The 19,202-nt window shown below is 33.3% G+C and overlaps 1 protein-coding gene across 4 annotated transcripts in view; it reads left to right on the plus strand.

Annotated features, from left to right (window-relative positions):
- ZFPM2 (zinc finger protein, FOG family member 2) overlaps window positions 1-19,202 on the plus strand; it is a 306,033-nt gene that overhangs the window by 5,340 nt on the left and 281,491 nt on the right. The window contains exon 1 of one of the 4 annotated variants that reach the window (XM_064394340.1): window positions 13,173-13,221. The exons of 2 other annotated variants lie outside the window; for them this stretch is intronic. In XM_064394340.1, coding sequence (XP_064250410.1) covers window positions 13,188-13,221 — 34 coding nt within the window. In that variant the 5' untranslated portion in view covers window positions 13,173-13,187. Of the gene's footprint in view, window positions 1-13,172; window positions 13,222-13,244; window positions 13,279-19,202 lie in introns of those variants that run through there. One more of the 4 variants, XM_064394350.1, reaches the window with a different exon arrangement.

The raw sequence follows: 19,202 nt of genomic DNA on the forward strand, positions 1-19,202 counted from the left end.
GTACTTTCCTGTAAATTGCACTGTAGCACATTAAAGGCACTTACAATGGTTTCAGTTTAATCAAAGCAGAGGAGTAGGTAAGCAGCTGCCTGTACCTCTTGTGTATGAATTGTGAATGATGATTTTTCAGCTTTCTGAGACTGAGTGTTAATTTGTTGCAAACAACTGCTATTTATGGTGCAGGATACTCACACTGTATATTTGCAGTCATGCATTAATAAAAATTAAAATATTTTTAAGACATTCGGCTGAGATGAAAAATAATGCAATAATCTTTTTTTTTTTTTTTTCTTTCTGGTATCTACTAATTCCTGCTTTTGTTAGCTGTACAATAACTAATGTAAAGATTCATATAGGGCTCAATTTAATGAAGGAAGGAGGAAACCAGTATTGCCTGTAATTTCCATTAAACATAACATATACTTCATCAGTACTACAGAGGTGACTTACTAATAAGAAAACTTGCTGCACGGTCATACAGGGTACTGGTAAAAGCCGTTTTTTGGTCAAAACACATTTCTTAAGCCAGAAGAAAATGATCTACTTTGCATGGTAAGATGACTAGAGTAAATTACAAGATGGACAAGACTTTTGCTTTTAAAAAAAGAGAGAATATTTTTTCTTTCTCATGATATGATTTTTCTGAAACTTTTAAAATAAGTTCCTAAAGAGGGTGAAGAAATCCCGGAGACTCTTGATGAGGTGTTTTGCCAGTATGTATGTCCCAGCTTTATGTTGTGGCCAAGCACTCTAACACAAAGATATAATTGCAGTTAATTTAAATATAGCCTGTAAATTAAATGTTAGGTGAAGCCAGCATTCCTCTTCTATTTGCATGGATATGCTTTCAAGGTTGTTATCTTCCCAGTGAAGCTTTCACCTGTGGGTTTTATTAGTTTTTTCTATTCAAATGAAGGACAAAACAGGCTTCTTACTAGATAAATATATGTTCAGCATTTCTATTCAAAATCCTATGATTTGTATATTTTATATTCTCTGAAAAAGTTTGCTTTAGCTTTCTTTGCGCTATATTCTGTAAGAGCGCTTTTAGTCCTTCGTGTTACACGCATTCAGTGTGTACCAGTTTGTATAGCTTCTATTAGAAATCTTCAAGTTCATTTATCTCTTTTGGATAAATCTTTTCATCTGCATCTCTTTTGGATGCAGATGAAAAGATTTAACTAAAATAATAGGTTTGAGTTGTGATGTTACTGTGGTTGAGAAAGCGAGGTACCCCTTTAAAGGTATTAGCATAAAGATAGCACATTTGTTTATTATGTTTCAAAATCAGCTTCTAGTATCTCTGCCACAGGTAACAATTGACTTTTCAGGCTTCAAGTTAATAGCCTTGTCTCTTGCTTGTAGAGATCAATATTAGTATTAATTAATCACCATTATCAGCCCTAGGATCTGGTTCTATTTGTTGTTACATCAGCAAAATATCAATATAGAAAGTGGACTCTCTGATCGTCATGGCAACTTCATCTCTTGGGTCAAAGAAAGTTTATCTTATCTGTGCATGGAGAGTGGCAAACTGTTTAGGGATCTAGTTTGAACTCTAAGAACATTGATTTAGTTTTTGTTTGTGAATAGAGGCTGAATTCCAATCACAGGGGATAGGTAAGATTTAAATATTAATGCCCACAGGCTTGTCTGAGAGGGTGTCATTACCATTACTGTCGGATTGTCTTTTTGAGATGACACAATGGTAGAGGAGAATTGTGTAGTCAAGGCTATTTACAGTTTAGTAATTTGTGCATTGGACAAATGGGATTTAAAGTGAAAGTATGGAAATTCTATAGCATGTATGCAGTCATATTACTTCTCCCAATCAATATATGGTTAAGGTTTCTTCCACATAGTAACTGTAGAAGTAGCATGGAAATATAGATTATGAATTGGTAGAAGGAACAGATTTTATTATGCATTCTCCCTTCAGAGATTTTTTAAGAAAGTGTTTGAAAAGTGTAGAGAAAGAATATTCATATTTCACTCACTCTGGAATTAATGGCAAATAGCCACCATGGAAAAGCTCAATGCTACAGTCTGGTTTGGTTTTTTTGTGTTTTATAAGTTGATACAATTATCTCATGAGTTTGTGATAATAGAATATTGATAATGCTATTTTATCATGTCAAAGATCCCTTTTTTTATATTAAGTGCTTCTTAAAAGTTCTCATCTTAGACAATGGACCAGAGATTTTTTTGTTATATATACTCAGAGTATGGTTAAATCTCACTTGGAGGGATTTAAAGACTTAATGATTGCAAGTACAAGGATTACTTTGAGACACAAGTACACTTTCTTTACCCAGCTTTTTGTAAGTGTATGTGTGTATTTATTTGTCTGATAGTTCCTTAAGACATGCTTTATTGGAGATGAAATACAGATCAAGATGTATATAGATGAAGAGTATCAATATTTTTGCCTTCTAGATAATATTTATGTATTGTTTTTAATTCCTGGTGTGTGAAGTAACCAAAATTCTGTGTTTTCCTGATGCAGCTAAATATTATTTTAGGAAATCCCAAAGGCAATAAGATCGATTCAGTACATTTCCATTATTGAAGAAGAGTCCTTATAAAAATTGTGAAATAAACCAACCATCCAAAACTCACACTTGCATAAAACTTACACTGCAGAAGGAATCACTTTTCGGTATTGACATTTCTCATTGATTATTCAGTTTTATCTAATGCTTTGAAAGGGTCGTGCGATCATGAGTTGGTAGCAGATGCAGGCAGTTGTCACAGTAGCCTTTTCTTTTTTGAAAAAGAAAAAGGGATCTAGTTTGATATAAATGTTATATAGTCATCTGTGTATTTTAATAGCTCCTGATATTGTTTGTGTAATCATAACATTGAAATTAGTTTGTATAAGTTAAAAACTGTAATAAACAAAAAATGTTCCCATTTCTCTGTTACAGATACTGAATAAATTTTAATCCTCATTATTTTCCATCTATCTTTTCATTTTTCATATCTCATGTTTCCTGTGTTGAGGAAGGGTGTTATATAACACTGTCACCCTTTGTAAATGCTAGTATTTTTTTATATTTTTAAGAACTAGTTAGGATTTCAAAACATGTTTAGTATGTGTGCTGATATATTTATCATCAGAAACCTTTTATATTTATAGAGCTAATTGGGTGCAATTTGTCTCTTCAATCTTTTTTTTTTTTGTATTAATTCAATTTCTTAACTCTGAGTGTGTAAATAAAACTGGAGTGGGACCTTGAACTTTCTTATTTTTTGATTACCACCATACTGTTTCGTAAAGCTTTTATAATTAAGGTTTGTTAAATCATGATAATTTTACATTGTGAACATAATTTAGTAAGAGAGTATCAAAAATAACAATGCTTTAGTAATTAGTGAGTTACTCTGACATATCTTTATAAACTCTTCATATCCGTTACTCTTTGCACTCACATAAGTGAATTAGAGTGATGTTGCTTTATTCTTCCAGAAACTGAAGCTTTCAGACTGTGATTAGCTGATACAATTGCATGTCACACGCTGTTTTTACTGTACTCAGTCCTTTTACCTTAGACTCAGCATAGCAGAGGACAGTAAAAATCTTGATTTTTACACTTTTCCATTTTTCCTCTACAAATAATAAAGATCTGATGCTAACTGCAGTAAAATACTGCAGGATTTCCCGTGTTACTGGGTTTCCTATCCACCTAATGCTTTTTTGGAAGGTATAAATATGTGAGAAACTTACAATCTTTAACTTCATTCATAGAAGCAGTCCTGTTGATAATACTTAAAATGAATGTGAGATGTTTATAGGATTGGAGCTTAAAAATACCCACAACCGCAAATGGTATCTAACAGTTTGGAGCACGTAAAATTAGAATGTAGAGTAGAATAGAGACTAAGTTTAAATGAAGCGTTTTCTTTATGTTCAAAGGAATTCCATGATTCGTGTTTTGTCTCCTGTGCTATACATCTTCCTTTTCATATTACCTGAGAAGTAAAAGTCAACTATTGTGGCAAAAGTCATATAGCAAAAGATAATTATTTTCTAAATATACTTGCAATTAGTATTGAAAAATGATTTTTAATGAGAATAGAATGAATTTTACTGTAAATTAAGAAATTCTTCATAGACTCAAATATGATGAGAGAAGTCTTTCTGTGTGTCTGTTGTTAAGATTTTCTCTGCTGAAATGGAATAACCTTGAAAACAATTTTTACAGTGATACATGGAGGTGTTCGTTAGGCTGACAAGAAATTCTGTACTTATGTTTTACTTTTCTAGTTGCAGCACAAGCCTCAAAGGAGTGGTGTTTCACTCATGTAATTGGGATCATCATTAGAACCCTGTTATTTAAGACTTGATTTTATTTTTGTTATTGAATGTCTGAGTTAATATTTATAAGATACTGTGAAAGAATTTGCAAGGCCACTGTCAGGTCTACTTGAAATTTTGTGTATATTCTATAGATACCTATAGATACCTTAACTTTTCATTTCAAATTCAGGCTTCATATTAGATGGCAATAAAGAGCCCTTCTCTGAAGCTTTGAAGAAGTACAGCAAGGATTTTTGTCAAACATTTTATACAGCTTTATGCAAAGAAAATGAACATTCTGTAACTGATGCGTCAAAGTAGGACACAATTGTTAAACCAATGAAAATAATGGTAAAATTACCAAAGCTGAAGTAGCAGTAATTTTTCTAAAAAAAAACCCTCAAAAAACCTGTCTCCACTCCCTCCCACCCTCTCATGATACAGAATTCACTAATAAATATGTATGAAAAGGCTTCTGGAAGCAGTAACAGTTCATTTTGGAAGCTTTCAATCATATTGGTTTTTGAGTATTGTATCTGCTAATTGTACTTCATCCATTTCAGAGCAAGTGTAGACAAAACGCTCTAGTTTTGTAGGATGCAAAAGAGAAAATCTGTGTGTCCCTAGAGGTATTGATTTTTGGGGTGGTTTAAATGCGTCAATAATCTATATTCACAAGAAAAATACTGAAGTACAATTGAATAGCAGTGTATATGTGAATAGGTCGTGGTACCTCTGAGAGGCCCTTGGCTCCCAACTAGCTTAAGTTAGTAAGGAATCTGCCTAATTTTTAAATAAAAATGCATATATATTTCTATTTAAAAAAAAAAAAAACAAACAAAAAAACCCGCGAACTTGCTTGATAGTTGTTCCAAAAATGCATTGTGGTATTTCAGTGAACATTAGGAAACTTAAGAAAGGAAAAAAATCTCAAATATTTGACAGTTTATCTGGAAAAAATATTAGCTAGTTGCTAAAAATACAAGCGCACTCCTTAACAATGTGCATCTTGGACAAACAGACGCATATTTTGTCATCAAGTTACTTAAGCTTCTGAAGTCAGGGCTACAACTGGGTCAGATGATAAGATGAGCACAACAGAAAAACGAAGAGTGGCTCTGATAAAAACTGATTGATTGATGTCTGGCTTCCCCACCATCACAAGCAGTTGACAGTTAGTTTGGGATCAGATGATTTGGCTTTTGCGATAGAAGATGGGGCCTGGTAGGCAGGTCTGAAGGACAAAAAGGTCAGTTTCTGTACAGTGTCAGGCAGTGCTGGGTTCCCACAAGGTGGGGTATTGGATTAAGATTTTCTTTAGTTACGAGACTTAACTTTCCATGGTCCATTGAAAGGCCAAGTAATCTGGTCAGTATTAATACAAAAATATGAAAGACTTTGAGAGAAAGAAATGAAAACAGAGGAAGCATACCTGTTGTACCAGGTATTAGAGAAAAAACATTTTTGCTGTTCAGTTTCTGTATTTACTTTTAAGCATCATAGTATATAGCATTAAATGATTTATAAAGTCTGACTTTGAAAATGTGGTTTCCACAGTAGATTTTTCACTGCAGCTGCAGTGATTTTTATGTTACTTATATTTGAGATGAAGTATTATATTTTGTAATGAAACATTGTGGATAAATTAATTTCAGTTTGTGAAATATTGTGGTTCTGTGACCCATTATGTAGAGGATAGCACATTGTACCTTAATTATACAAGTATGTATTTTTCACTAGATTAAGAACAATGAGCATTTTATACTTAAATATAATTAAAATAAATTTATATGAATTGTGTTTTTGTGACTGGAGATAATTTATCAATCTATGACCATACCATGAATGCCTGAGTGTTTATGAGGGTTTCTGTGGGCATTTCTTTCAGAACACATTTACAATTAGCACTCTCTGTTATAGTCACAGAAGGAGAGAAAATGTGCAAATTAAAATCAAGACATAATATCTTTGGAATGAAAAAGATTTTCAAGACGGCCATGAAAATGTGTACAACTGCCACAGAATTGGAATTTGGACAGCTTGGATTTGAATTTAGGTTTTTGGACGGTTTGATGCTCTCTAGAAATCCTTTATAATGTATCGCTTTTCTCTGAGTTTTAAGGGTCACATCTCCAAAGGACAGTTGGGTCTCAGCTAATGCTGCTGACTTAATATCAGTAAGATGAATTCTGCAAGGTGCTGTATTGCTGATAGTATAGCTGGAATGAAGTATGAAAGAACCTGTAGTGTAACCTGGAGTGTTACCAGTAATAAGTGATCAGTGCAGGTGAACTGGTGGTCATTTGAACAGTGATTAGTTATATTTCAAGAAAGGTTGTTTTCTTTGTGTCTAATCTCTAGTGACTTGCTTCATTTAAGAACCATAATTAAACAAAAGATCTTTTCCAAGAAATATACAGTTTTATCCTGGCTGTTTTTGTACACCTCTTTTGAGGTGTATGTTAAAGACATGTTTTAAAATACGGAACTCAAGGCTTAGAGAATTATTTTGAATGCAGATTTATGACAAGACTCTGGAAGTGTTTAAGAGCTTCTCCAGTATTATTTATATTGTGGTCCATCCCTTTGGTGTCAGAGCTGTGTTTTCATTCATTATTATTATGCTGCCATTATTATATCTCTCGCAGCATTAATACAAATGGTCTGAAATAAGCTGTAGCAGCCTATGATAATTTGAACATAGGGTTTAGATTTTTGGGGGTGTTTCTCTGACAAACATGTTGCATCACAGAATGAATGGTTCTTTTTTGAGCATCTTTTACTGGAGTTTTTCAAGATATAATTATCTGCTTAATATAAATGAAGAGAGCTTTATTAGAGTTTTCTTCAAAGTATAATGCTTGGGTCTGACCAGGATGGTAGCCTGCTTTGCTGGCTCTTTGGGAATTTTATACCTCTAGACTATATAACTGAGACCCATTTAGTTATACTTAGAGGAAAATTTGGGTTGGTAAATCAAAAAGGGAAGACAAATTAATATTGCCAAAGTAATCAAGATCAGCAGTTCTTGTAAATGAAGAGTAACAATCAGCTACTTAGACCAGCTAGACTGTGTAATTTTATGATTAGTCCTGCAGCTTAGAAAATCTCATTTTAGTGGCAGTGTGCTTTGGGGATGTTATGACTGGTCTGATCAGTCTGACATTCATTTTGAGGTTCTTTGATTCTTGGTTCAGAAGTTTTCACTGTCAAAAAAGGTCAGCTTAAGGTAGGGCATTATAATGCTCAACTTCTGGTTAAATTTGTTTTTCAGCATCGATTGTCAGTCAAAGAATTGCATTTGAGTCTATGGCCTTTACATTATAAAACAAATGAGAAAAAATATTTTGTGTGTTACTCTTGCTATGAGTAAATTCTTTCTTTCAGAACTTGAGAGTGATTTTTGCACTAGCAATACTAGTGTAGAAGAAGAATAACACTCATTTTGCACAAATGTACTTGTTTTTGTAAATGAAAACCCACTTTTGCATTTACAAAAAAAAGTTTTGAGAATATGTATGTGGTGCCATCAGGGAGATAATTGCAGCTTTGTCTTGTATTTTATATTTAACTTGGTATGATTTTATGTTAATCTAGTCCCACATTCTTCCAAAATACTTTATACTAGAGTCCTGAATTGTGTATAGATATTAATTTTGTTTGCAGAGATGTTATAAAACATAAGAAAATAATTGGTGAAGACTAATCATATTTATTATTAAAATATTGATTTGTTATATGGAAAACATTTTTAAATGTTTTGCAATCAGTTTTCTAGTCTTTATTCATTTCTTAGTGGGCAGATGTTCTTGTTACTAAAAGTACCACGATGCAGATGGTATAATTTGGCATCTTTTTAGAGGCTTCACTGTTATGTGTGGTGAGCTGAACGCTAAATTAATACATGATTCTTCGATGACATTTAATATTTGCAAGAAATTATTTAAATAACTGTCTTCATAAACAGGTCATGTAAGAAAAAAAACCCCTACTCTTAAAAATAATGATCACAACCTAAATAGAAAGTTTTGTGTTTCTGCTTGTATGGAAGTGTTTTGACTGATAATTTGAACTTAAGAATTACTTGAAACAATAGTTTTTTTAAGAATCTGTAATAATCATCCTTATTTAAATAAACTTATGTATATATGTATTTCAATGTATGTAAGAATTAATGTGAATTGAGGCTGAAATTGATGTATAGTAACAATTTAGCATAAAACACTTATTTTGTTTGAAAAGAGTAACATATTGTGGGTAAAGAAAATAATAGTCATAAATAAGTAGCTTCAAATTAGGAAGCAATTATTTTTAAATTTTTTGAGTGATCTCGCATGCTGTATCTTAAAGAAACCCCTGTAAATGGACAAACTCTGGGAAATAGTGCCTCTATTTCTGTAATACAAAAATGAAAGCTTATGCTTTAGGTTTCCTAATGTGGTCAGTCCATGCTTCTCAATCTATGGGCATTTTTATTGTTGTTTGTTTGTGGAGTTTTTTTGGAGTTCTCAACACCTACAACTCTTGCTGACATGTTAAGATGCCCTAACTAATGCTGTCAGGAGTAGCATCTAAATTCTTAGATTCTTTCCTGCCTTGTTCTGTCGATAAGTTATAATGTTCTCCTACTTTTATTGGAAATTTCTATGTGTGTGTAATAGAAATGCATTATATACCTTGCATGTTCATGAGTGTTACCATAGCAAGTGTAGCTCTTGGAAGGTTTTTCTTTCTGTCTTCCAGAAGACCTGCAGAAGTATTTAATTTCTAGTTAAAATCTTGCTTTCTTGTAGCCAGATTGTGTAGGGAGAGCTACCATAAAACCTCCAAAGTCAAAGAGTTTGCCATGCTTGTCTTGTTAAGCTGCTGCTAGTGCTGTGGACTTTTGTCCTGGAAATAAGTTCTATGTCTTAAGTTTTATTGTTATGCAGTTATGGACACAATAGCACACAATTTATTTTCCCTAGCTTGTTATCCTAAGGTTTGAAATTTTTAACTGCTGTGCCAAGACCAGTTTCTCTTTTATTGGTATCAGATATTTTACATTCTGACTGATTTTAAGATGCCAGGCATTTTTGTACAGACTATTACGCCCAGACAAATTTTTCTTAAAGCAACAAACAAAAATTTCCAGTGCCGAGTCTCGTGGGCCTTTTTGCACCTCAATGATCATGCATCTTCAATTTATGCCTAAGTGCTTTCTTTATGTAGCTCTAATTTATAATATATCAGAATGTATAACAGTATAACATTACAAAGAAACCGGGCATATTATGAAAAACTGAACTGCATTTATAGAGATCATGAATAAATTCGCTAATAGAAGTAATACAAAACAGGATTGTAAAAGAAGGATTTTGAATTTCTGTAAATTACCATTATAAGGAAAAGATACAGAGACTGACAGAGGTAAAGTTTTGCATGGAAGTGAGTGATGATGTTTTAGCCTTTTGAGAAACAAAATACGAGTGAAAATAAAATATATTTATGGGAACTGAGCTATCACACAACAGTTAGTTTAGCTTTGATTGAATTATTCAGAGAATGATATTTTGCCCATATGTGATAATCTGTTTTTTATTTTATTTTTTTTAAGCTTTTCACAAAAAGTCCTGATTTTATGCTTTTGCTTTTAGTTGTTTTCATGTAGCATATTGAATATTTACTGTTGTATTCTTACTTGTTTGTATTATATTTCAGTATTGTGTGGGTGACTTGCAAGCTGTTAAACATGAGAAAAACCTCAAAAAATTGGTGTGAATTCGATCTCTTCCTAGAACAGGAAGTATAATGAAGAATGAAGTATTGTTTGTTCATTCATGGGCAAAGAGAAATAAATTACTAAATCCAGGGATTTAGGACATCGTAATACCTTTTCCCCCCCTTTCTTTTTCTTTCTTCTTTTGGAAGGGAAGCAAGAGCTTAGAACTTGTTATTACTATGTTCAGGAACACGGAAAATCTGTAAGATGTAATTGTTGACAACTTTGATAGATTATACATTCAAATATATTTTGATACTTGAATTATGTGATTGCATTTGGGTGTAAAATGTTAAGAAAAACTGGGGTTACCCTGATGTCTGTTTTGTTGCCTAATTAATCATCTTGTTAGAGGAACTTCAGGAAAGTGTGTTAAGTGTTCTGCATTTTGTATAAAGTAGTACTTCATTAGTGAAGTCTATGGAATGGATGTTTGAATTCCATTTTGTGTTGCACATTAATGATGCGCTGCTTGTTCTCATTGTGAGTTCATGTAATGGCAAGGTGTTATGCCTCTGATAACCTGCATATAGCAGAAAATATGTATTTAGATTATTATGCCATTGCTTTTTTTTTGCATTTTGATTGTCTGAGTGGTTCATCCCTCATATCTGATGGAAGTTACTTATCTGATAATAATTACTTAATCTCTGTTGGAGTAAAACAGTGGTTAGTGAGTGATGGACTCACTTTTGAAATACAACCTCTGTAACCTTGCTATAGGAATTATATTTTCTCAGAGTAACAGAAGATATATTCCATAGTGTGTAGAGCAAAAATTTCTTAAGAACACATGTATCATGTTTCCATTTTTCCCGGGTCCTTTTTGGTGTTAAAAGAAAACTACCGAGTAGCAATGTCAAAGCCATATATCCTCTACTAATGGAGACTCATTTACAGGTTATTGTTTGTGCTCTTGGCTAGTAATATAGACTAACCTGTAGGCAGAATTTGTAGATAGAGTTTGTTGCATTTCAGTATGGGATTTCTTTGTACTTCTGTCATGTTCTCTTAAAATTTGGTAAGTAATACTTTGGTCATTTGGATTTTTCCTGTTTGAAGGACAACTAGTATCATTACTCAGTTTTTGGCAAAACTTCTAAATCAGAGTCTGGAAATTATTTACCAGGCAGGTAATGGTGAAGCCTGGAATAGAACCCAGGGCATTTGTGACCTATTTTCATGATGAAATACAGTTTTTTTCTTTACTTTAACCTTACTCACCTCTATGATAGATCTTACTAATGTTAGAAATACATATTAATTGAAAGGAAGACAGAATCTCTTGCCCCAGTTGCATGATTCTAATAATGAAAAACCAGGCCCAATAAGAGATGGATGAGTCTTTGACATTTACATTCTCATAAATATATACATACATAAGAAACAAATAGATATTTTATATATATATGTGTAGCTGGTCTGCCTATATAGCAGCCTACCTATTGATTCCAAAGGACAGTAGTTTGCTGGGTTAACAGAAATTACCTAAAAGTAGTGCCATGCGGCCCTTTATGGATTCACTATATGGAGTATTCAGGCTCAACCTTATACACACACTTGTTACACCAGGTAAATGGGGAGAAGTTCGTGATTGTCACGTGTAAATGATGTAAATTTGGAAGTGGTAAATGTGGGAAAAGACACTATTTCTCTGTAATCCCACTTGACCTCCAAAGCATTTTCCAAAGTTGCCAATAAATAGAAATAAATATAAAATGGGGATCTCAGTGTTCTGCTGGCTAGTATTGAAGGAGTAACTACTGTTTCATATTTGTCCATTCTTCTTTGATGAAATGCTTCTCTAAAAATTGAGTATCAGTGTTTTGTTGGATCTTCTTCATTCACCATTGTAAGCAGTAAGACATAAATTTGTTTCATTGTCTGCAAGGTAACTATTATTTTCCTTTTTTGAAAAATATACCCAGAGTGAAAAACAATCCCTTTGCAAAATACTACAGGTAACATAGCAGTTTTTCAAGTGGGGTTTATTTTGTTTTGTAATTTTTTTAACATTAGTTATAGTACTGCTGTCTCATAACAGCTGGAAAATTACAATTTTAGAGTCAACATTTCTATAAATAGTTTAAGAATACTTTTATAAATGAGTAACTAAAATTTTTCAGCAAAAATGCTGAAGCTATGCCATACTGGAAATGGTGGCAAATTTTCATGAAATTGAGGATTTTCCTTCATAGTTCTGTTATATCTAGCATTCTATGATTGTGTTGTGTGACCAGTCACTGGAGAATGACTATAGGAAGAGCAAATAAACTGAATAGTAAAAGGCTTTTTCACCACCCTGTTTATGACTTTGATGGCATTGGGTTTTTGCCCTTTTTGCTTGATAGTGCTCTGTGAAAAGATGTGAAGTGTGACTAAGAAGCAAAACCAAAACTACAACATTTATTTTCCTCCTTTCTTGATTTGTGTCCTCATGAAGGCCTTATCACTGCTGTAAATGAATATGAGGACAGTGTGGGGAACTTCTGGAGTGTGTTAAAGATAGATACTCTAAAGATGGAATCAAATCAGCTTAAATAGGGATGTCTTAGAACTAAGTTTTTTGTCCAGTGCTTAATAATTGATGTAAAGAGAAAACAATAATTTTTTTACATTAGAGATTTAGACTTAAAATGCATCAGTGAACCAAGACATACTTCATCAAAAGAACAGAGATCAAATATAACAGTATAGACAATTTTATAATACCAGAAAAGGAGAAAAGCAATGAGCAAAAATTCTTTCAGGAGTCACTTGCATGTTGCAGGTGAAAATGACATAATTAAAATACAGTTAGATGGAAGCAGGTCATGGGTTTCATTGAAATCAAAGTGAATTTTTCAAGAACAAATTCATATTAAATGTTAATTTAATAAATTAGTGGAGATCAGTGAAAGGTCAGTCTGGAATGTAAAGGGTTAAAATGCTGAACAGTGACCTGAACAGGGAGTTGTTGTGTCTCTGAATCCCAGACATACTTTATTAGGACAATCCAGCTGGTTTTCTATTTCTATCTCCTCATTATCAACACGCTTATGGTATGGCCTCTTCCCCCTCACTTCCAATGCCAAGAATTTGGCAGGGACACCATGTGAGGAGGTCAGAGACTGATTGAGAGGAAAAATGAAGTTCAGACTGCAGCAGAGATGCAGAAAAAGTGAGTCCAGTCGGTGAAGAGCTGAGGTTTTTTGCTGTATGGAGACTACCAGCGGAGGTGTTTGTTTTTTTTTTTTTTCTTTCCCTTGTGAGCAGTGATTACAGCTGTGTGTGAAATTAAACTACTGACAGGAGGTTTCATTTCTGTCTTACTGAAAATGCTGTAAAATAATAGTCAAGCTCAAGGAATTGCATATGTAAAATCAGTAGAAAAATGAACAAAACTGAATCTTTGCTTTCTTCATAGTGTTTGGCATCTTTTGTATATTTTAAGAAGAAAAAAAGCTGAAATTGTACTGTTTTTCTTTGGAAAAGGAAAGATTTATAAATAGAAGCCTCATAGTGTTACATTTCTTTATGTGTTGGATCGAGCTTTCTCTGCTGGGAGAAAAAAAATCAACCTCCAGCGAATGTGCAAAGGAAGGAAGTGGGAGGAAAAAGTCTTTCTCACACATTTCTATGGTTTCCATTCAAATGTATATATAAAAATATTACTGCCTTATGACACATAGTTTATGTCAACAGGCATATAAGTTTAGTATTCATATTGATGAAATCCTTTACATTATTTGTATTGATTAAACAGAAAATAAATTTGATATACCTTTTTTGTCCAAAACCATGGATCAAAGCAGATGGAGAAAATATAGAAAGATTTGCTATAGTAGATCAGTTTCAGTTGGTAACAGACTGATTTGTATGTCTTCAAGACAGTATGCAGTGCTTCTTTTCAGTGTGATATGAATTATTTCAGAATTGATCTGTGGTAATACTGTGCTAAAAAAGTATTTTTGGGTTTTATTGTTTTCCTGCAGCTCCCCTTTAACTTAATGGAAAAATGTCTCAATAGAAAAGTGAGTTAATTTCTTGAGTGTGCAGGAAGATACTGCTTTTGTAGTTCTTACATTCCTATAATTCCTATTGAAACAGATAGAGATTGTGTGCATAGGGAGTGGTAGGATTTAGTCTTTGTCAGATATTTGATTTCTGTTTTTTGCACAACTATTGTATACTTATTATGAACTGATGTTAGCGGTGGCCTCTGCATTTACGCTGTGGGGCTAATGCTGATGTTTAATCATGTGTTGCAGTTCCAAACTCTAGAGGCCAAGTGATTTCTCAGTATCAGTTTTCAAATCCCAGTTTACTCCTGTGACATGAGCCATGTGGTTTAGGGTGATGTGACCCTTAAAAGATGTCCAAAGATGATGTTAAGTGTGTTGAAAGAAGAATGCAACATTCCTAGAAGGCCTTGATGCTTAGAAATTCCAAATTTCTTGTAAAACTACAGTGGAAGAAGATTGTCCTGACTACCCTACTGTCTTGAATTTCTTACAGTTGTTAGTGGTGGTGGTGTTTTTAGTGCATGGGAAAAGCTAGCCCTGAAAGGAAGCAAAAAGCATGACTTAGAAATGGAGACTCATGTGGTATGGGGTGGGAGGGGATGAGGGAGTGAGAGAGAGCAAGAAAGACTTATTTTGCTGAAAGGATGAAAGAAAAGTAACAAAATTATTCTTGCTGGTAAATTCAGGTACCTCCTTAATTGAACAACATAAGCACACAAGCGGGGTGCAGATAATAGACAAAGGAAAAAGAAAGGAATTCACTCTGGGCTGGGATTAGAACCTGGGGCTTTCCATATGGGAAGAATAATTTACACTTAAAGAGCCTATTCTCCTAAAAGGAAGGAAGAACAGTGTAGTTGAGTTATGCCAGTAAAAAATATATTTCTGTATTCATTTGTAATTTTTAAAGTACTATTTATGCTTTTATTTTTATACTATTCACAATAAACTCCTGACACTTCTGCCCCCTCATAACAGACACCTAACAATGAAGCAGCTTCAATTAAGAAGCAGAACATCAGCCTCTGGCATCTTACTCTGTTGTTCCATCTTTTTTGCGAGGGAGAATTCATTTGTTTCTTAATTAAGAAAAACACCAATAGCATGAAAAATCTGCTTATGGTACCTGAATGGTAATTAGGTGAAAGGTAAAAAAGAAACACACACATACATTCCAGTAGCAGCCAAAATGAACTTGAGCTGATAAAAATGAACTAAACTACCCTTGCATAAATCGAGGCTGAGAGAAGTGTACAGTCATTATGGCTAAGACAATATGCAAACTATCTTCAAAGAAATCAAATTGCTAGAGTGTTTTCATTTGCATGTATTAACTATTAACATAATGAGGAGAAGTGACATTGGACCCGGATTGTGTGTCTGCTTGGATTGATAACTCTACTGCATCTGCAAACAGGCGCCCAAAAATCAGACTAGTAGTCAGATCAGTGTTGAACTCTGAAGTGTGTATAGGTTTTTGGGAGCTTTTTTTTTTCTGTTATGTGTTTGTTTGGTGTCATTTGTTGGTGTTTTTGTTTCTTTTTTTGTTTTGGGTTGGTTGTTTTGTTTTTTGTGAGTGTTGTGGATTTTTTTTTTAGTCTCTGGAACCCAGAACAACACGCTGGGATCAGGAGCACGGTCTATCCATTTATTTTCATTCTTTTTTTAATGTGATCCTTCTGCTACAAGCACTTCACACTTTCAAGGTAGATACCAATTTTGAACTTTTTTCCATTTCATGTATTCCCACTTCTATGGAAGGATGACTGGTTACTGCATGTTAGTTTGGAGTGTTTGTGTAATTATTTAATGATTTTTTTTTTTGTCTTTCAACACTGTTCTTATATATTAAAATGTCCTACTTAGGCTGTCAGTTACTGTGCTCATGAAGATAGAGAAAGCTTAGAGAACTCAGACTTTGGAGACGTCAGTTACATTCTATTTTATGTGATTACTTAGAACAATAGCAGGCAATGTTTGAGATTGCGATTGTTACCTGCTTACATATTGGGAATAGATTTAAATTGTTGATCAACATAGTATATAAGAACTTAGATAGATCTAGCAACTTCTTTTGTTACAAGAAAAAATAGAAATAATTACAAAACCTGAAGATTTTTTTAAAATTAATCATAAAAGGAAGAAACTTATAAACTAAATGCAATTTTTTTCATGATTTTCTTTGCCTAAAATCTTTATAAAGGGAAGTTACTTGTTGATATTTACAGATAAAAATTTCTAAAAGAATGTAGTTTTGGCAGAAGGTGAAATGGGATGGAAAGCAGCCTCATACATTGTTAAAAACTCAGAATTTATGTAATTTGCATAATCTGGGAAGAAATGATAATTTTTATGTTGTATTGGTGTGATTTATATAATTTCATATACTTGTTTTCAAAGATTGTGAAAAAATAGTAAGTACTTTTGCATTGCTAGAAGGAGAACATAAAATTTTGTCTGTGAATGTAAAGCCATCTTCCAAGACAGGAGGAATTCCCATGTGGTTGTTTGAGTGCTGGATGCATCGGTTTGTTCTCATAGCCCAGGAGTCATACTCCAGTCTGAGAGGTGAATTATGTGAAAACTTCTATTTTGGAAAAGAATATTCTTAAGGCAGCCCCTCTGTGTGAGTAAAGGTATGGGAAATATCTGTCTAAATAGTGGTCTACATGTTTAAACTTGATACCATAAACAGCAGACACTGATCTATAATACAGGTAATATGATAACACAAACTTCTTGAAGTTAGTAGTACCTCAGGAAGCATGTCTAACCTAAATAATTTTACTTTTTGTTAATGCGCTCGAATGCTCAGTAATTTCCAGAGGTATTGCAAAACTGACATTGAAGAATTCAGATAATTTTTTTAAATTTTAGATGGCTAAGTTTTTATTTTTACTTTGTAACTAAGAGGTATGATCAAGGAAGAAACACTGAAAGTAAGTGTTTTCTTTTTGACAATTTGTGAAAGTTAGAGTAGGATCCCCCACAGCTCGTGTGAGGCAGATCCTAGTCTTTCAGCCTCAAGTCTGAGAATTAATATATAACTAGTCATACTGCAGCCTGTTACTCCTTTTGTCCTTGGAAGGTATAGGAAAATCTCTGCAGTGTAGGCGTAGATGTGAAAATGCAAGAATTTGTTTGGTACAAATCTCTTGTAGTGGTCTGTTCCAGGTTTCTGTAGAGTAGAAGACTTTGTGAAGGATAATGTGAATTTCAGATTATCTCTACCCATCCTATTTAAATTTCCATTTAATGCTACATTAAAATTCATTATGATGACTTTTACAGAGACTATCCCAAAACCATGGATCATGTTAAAAAAACCCTTGAACCAAACATATGAAAAATATGAACATATAAAAAAAAATGTAGCTATATTTTATTTGATATCAATATGCTTTTATTTGCTGAAGATCTTACTTGAGGGCTTTTGCTTTCTTCTGTAGCAAAGAACATCACTTTCCAAACATGTCAATAGTTTGTGCTATGTCATTACATTGTGTTGGGTACCTAATAATAGCAATAATAATAATAATAATGATGTAAATGATGTAATGATATAAATATCAGGATGCAGATAAGAATTAGCTATCTTAGGTACTAGAATATGATATGACTGCCTTTCAGTTTTTAAATAAAAGTGGACTTTTAAGTATTGTAATATATATAAGGAATCTATTTTTTCTCTGTATCCATCTCATGCATAAAAGTCAGATGAAAAATGTTATTTAAAAATAATTGAAGAGATTGGTATTTCAGGATAAAAAATGTTTACTGAACTTTCCATATGTAAATCTTGAATATATATAATAATTCTAACTAACATTAATTTTTTCTCAAATATTCAAATTCTCAATTCCATGAAGTCCCCCAGGGAAACATCTTCTCATGAATTCCCATAGGATAAGGAGTAAGTGTTCATCCTTGTGTATGAGCAATTTTATCTCCCATTTTTCAAATCAATAAATTAGACATGTCAGAAATAGCCTGCATGTATGTGTGTGTTCCTACATGGAGGATTAATAGGAGGATTCCAGAGAGCCTACTCTGAAGAAACTAGGAGAAGTGTTATGATTTTTTTATGTCTTAATTGCATTTTGAGTTTGATTTGGGGGAAATTTTCACCCTCTTTCCCCCTCTACTACAGAATCTTGAGTAATTTTGTTTATTAGTATTTATAACCCAGTTATATGTGGGATACCAAATTTCAGTAGACATGCCCTAATTTGAAGGCTTCATTTTAGTTCAGGAGTAGAATTGTATGTGGAATTGTTTATCAGTGCATTTTTGGATATGATACAGTGAGTTCAATGACCTTTCAAAAAAGGTATTTAAGGCTTACTCATTCCTCAGTGCTGAGTGGTGTCTTAGGCAGGATTGATACACCAGAAATACTGTCTGAAAGAGCAGATCCACAGAACCCAAGAAAGTTCTTGGATTTAGTCTCTACCTTTTGTTTATGAAAACTTTTACACTCCTTGAAATGACCTGCTTCACCTTTGGAAACTCTGTGTTGCTTCTATTTGTGGTTTCTGGCATTTTGATGTCTGGATAGGAGGAACTGTGTAAAATATTTAAAAGTCTGCCTTTTTAAAATCTGATGCTTTTTGCAGCGATCAAAGGCCTCAATTGTTTCTTTCAAACAAAATGGGAGCAGTGGATAGAGCTGTATGGCCAAATGTGTTGCACCTCGTAGGTCAGTTCTGGAGCTTGGCTTACAGGACCTGTGATATCTTCAAGCTGCCTACCCACCCATGTCTGGTGGTGCTCTTCTTCCTCACTGTGACATCACTCTGGAAATACTGTAATGTCATAAAGAATCTGTTTCCATTTAATGAAAGAAGGAAAATAATTTCATTATTTTATAAGTCTGTGAAAGTTCTTAAAATAGCATTGCAATTCAAGTAATGTATAAGAATTATGACTCTAATGATAGTAATATAATTGTTAATATTTTTATAGTTGGATTTATATCCACCGTAAAGAACCCCCTGTGGAAAGGGAAGAAATAACCATAAATTTGTCATCTTCAGTGAAAAGGAAGGGTCAATACTAGGGAGGTAGATCTGTGGGATTTACCTGCTCCTTGCTGAATAAGCATCCATGTGTGAAAAATGAAGCTGTGCTGTCCGAT

The sequence above is a fragment of the Passer domesticus genome, chromosome 1 (genome assembly GCF_036417665.1).
Source record: "Passer domesticus isolate bPasDom1 chromosome 1, bPasDom1.hap1, whole genome shotgun sequence".
Classification (NCBI taxonomy): Eukaryota; Metazoa; Chordata; class Aves; order Passeriformes; family Passeridae; genus Passer; species Passer domesticus.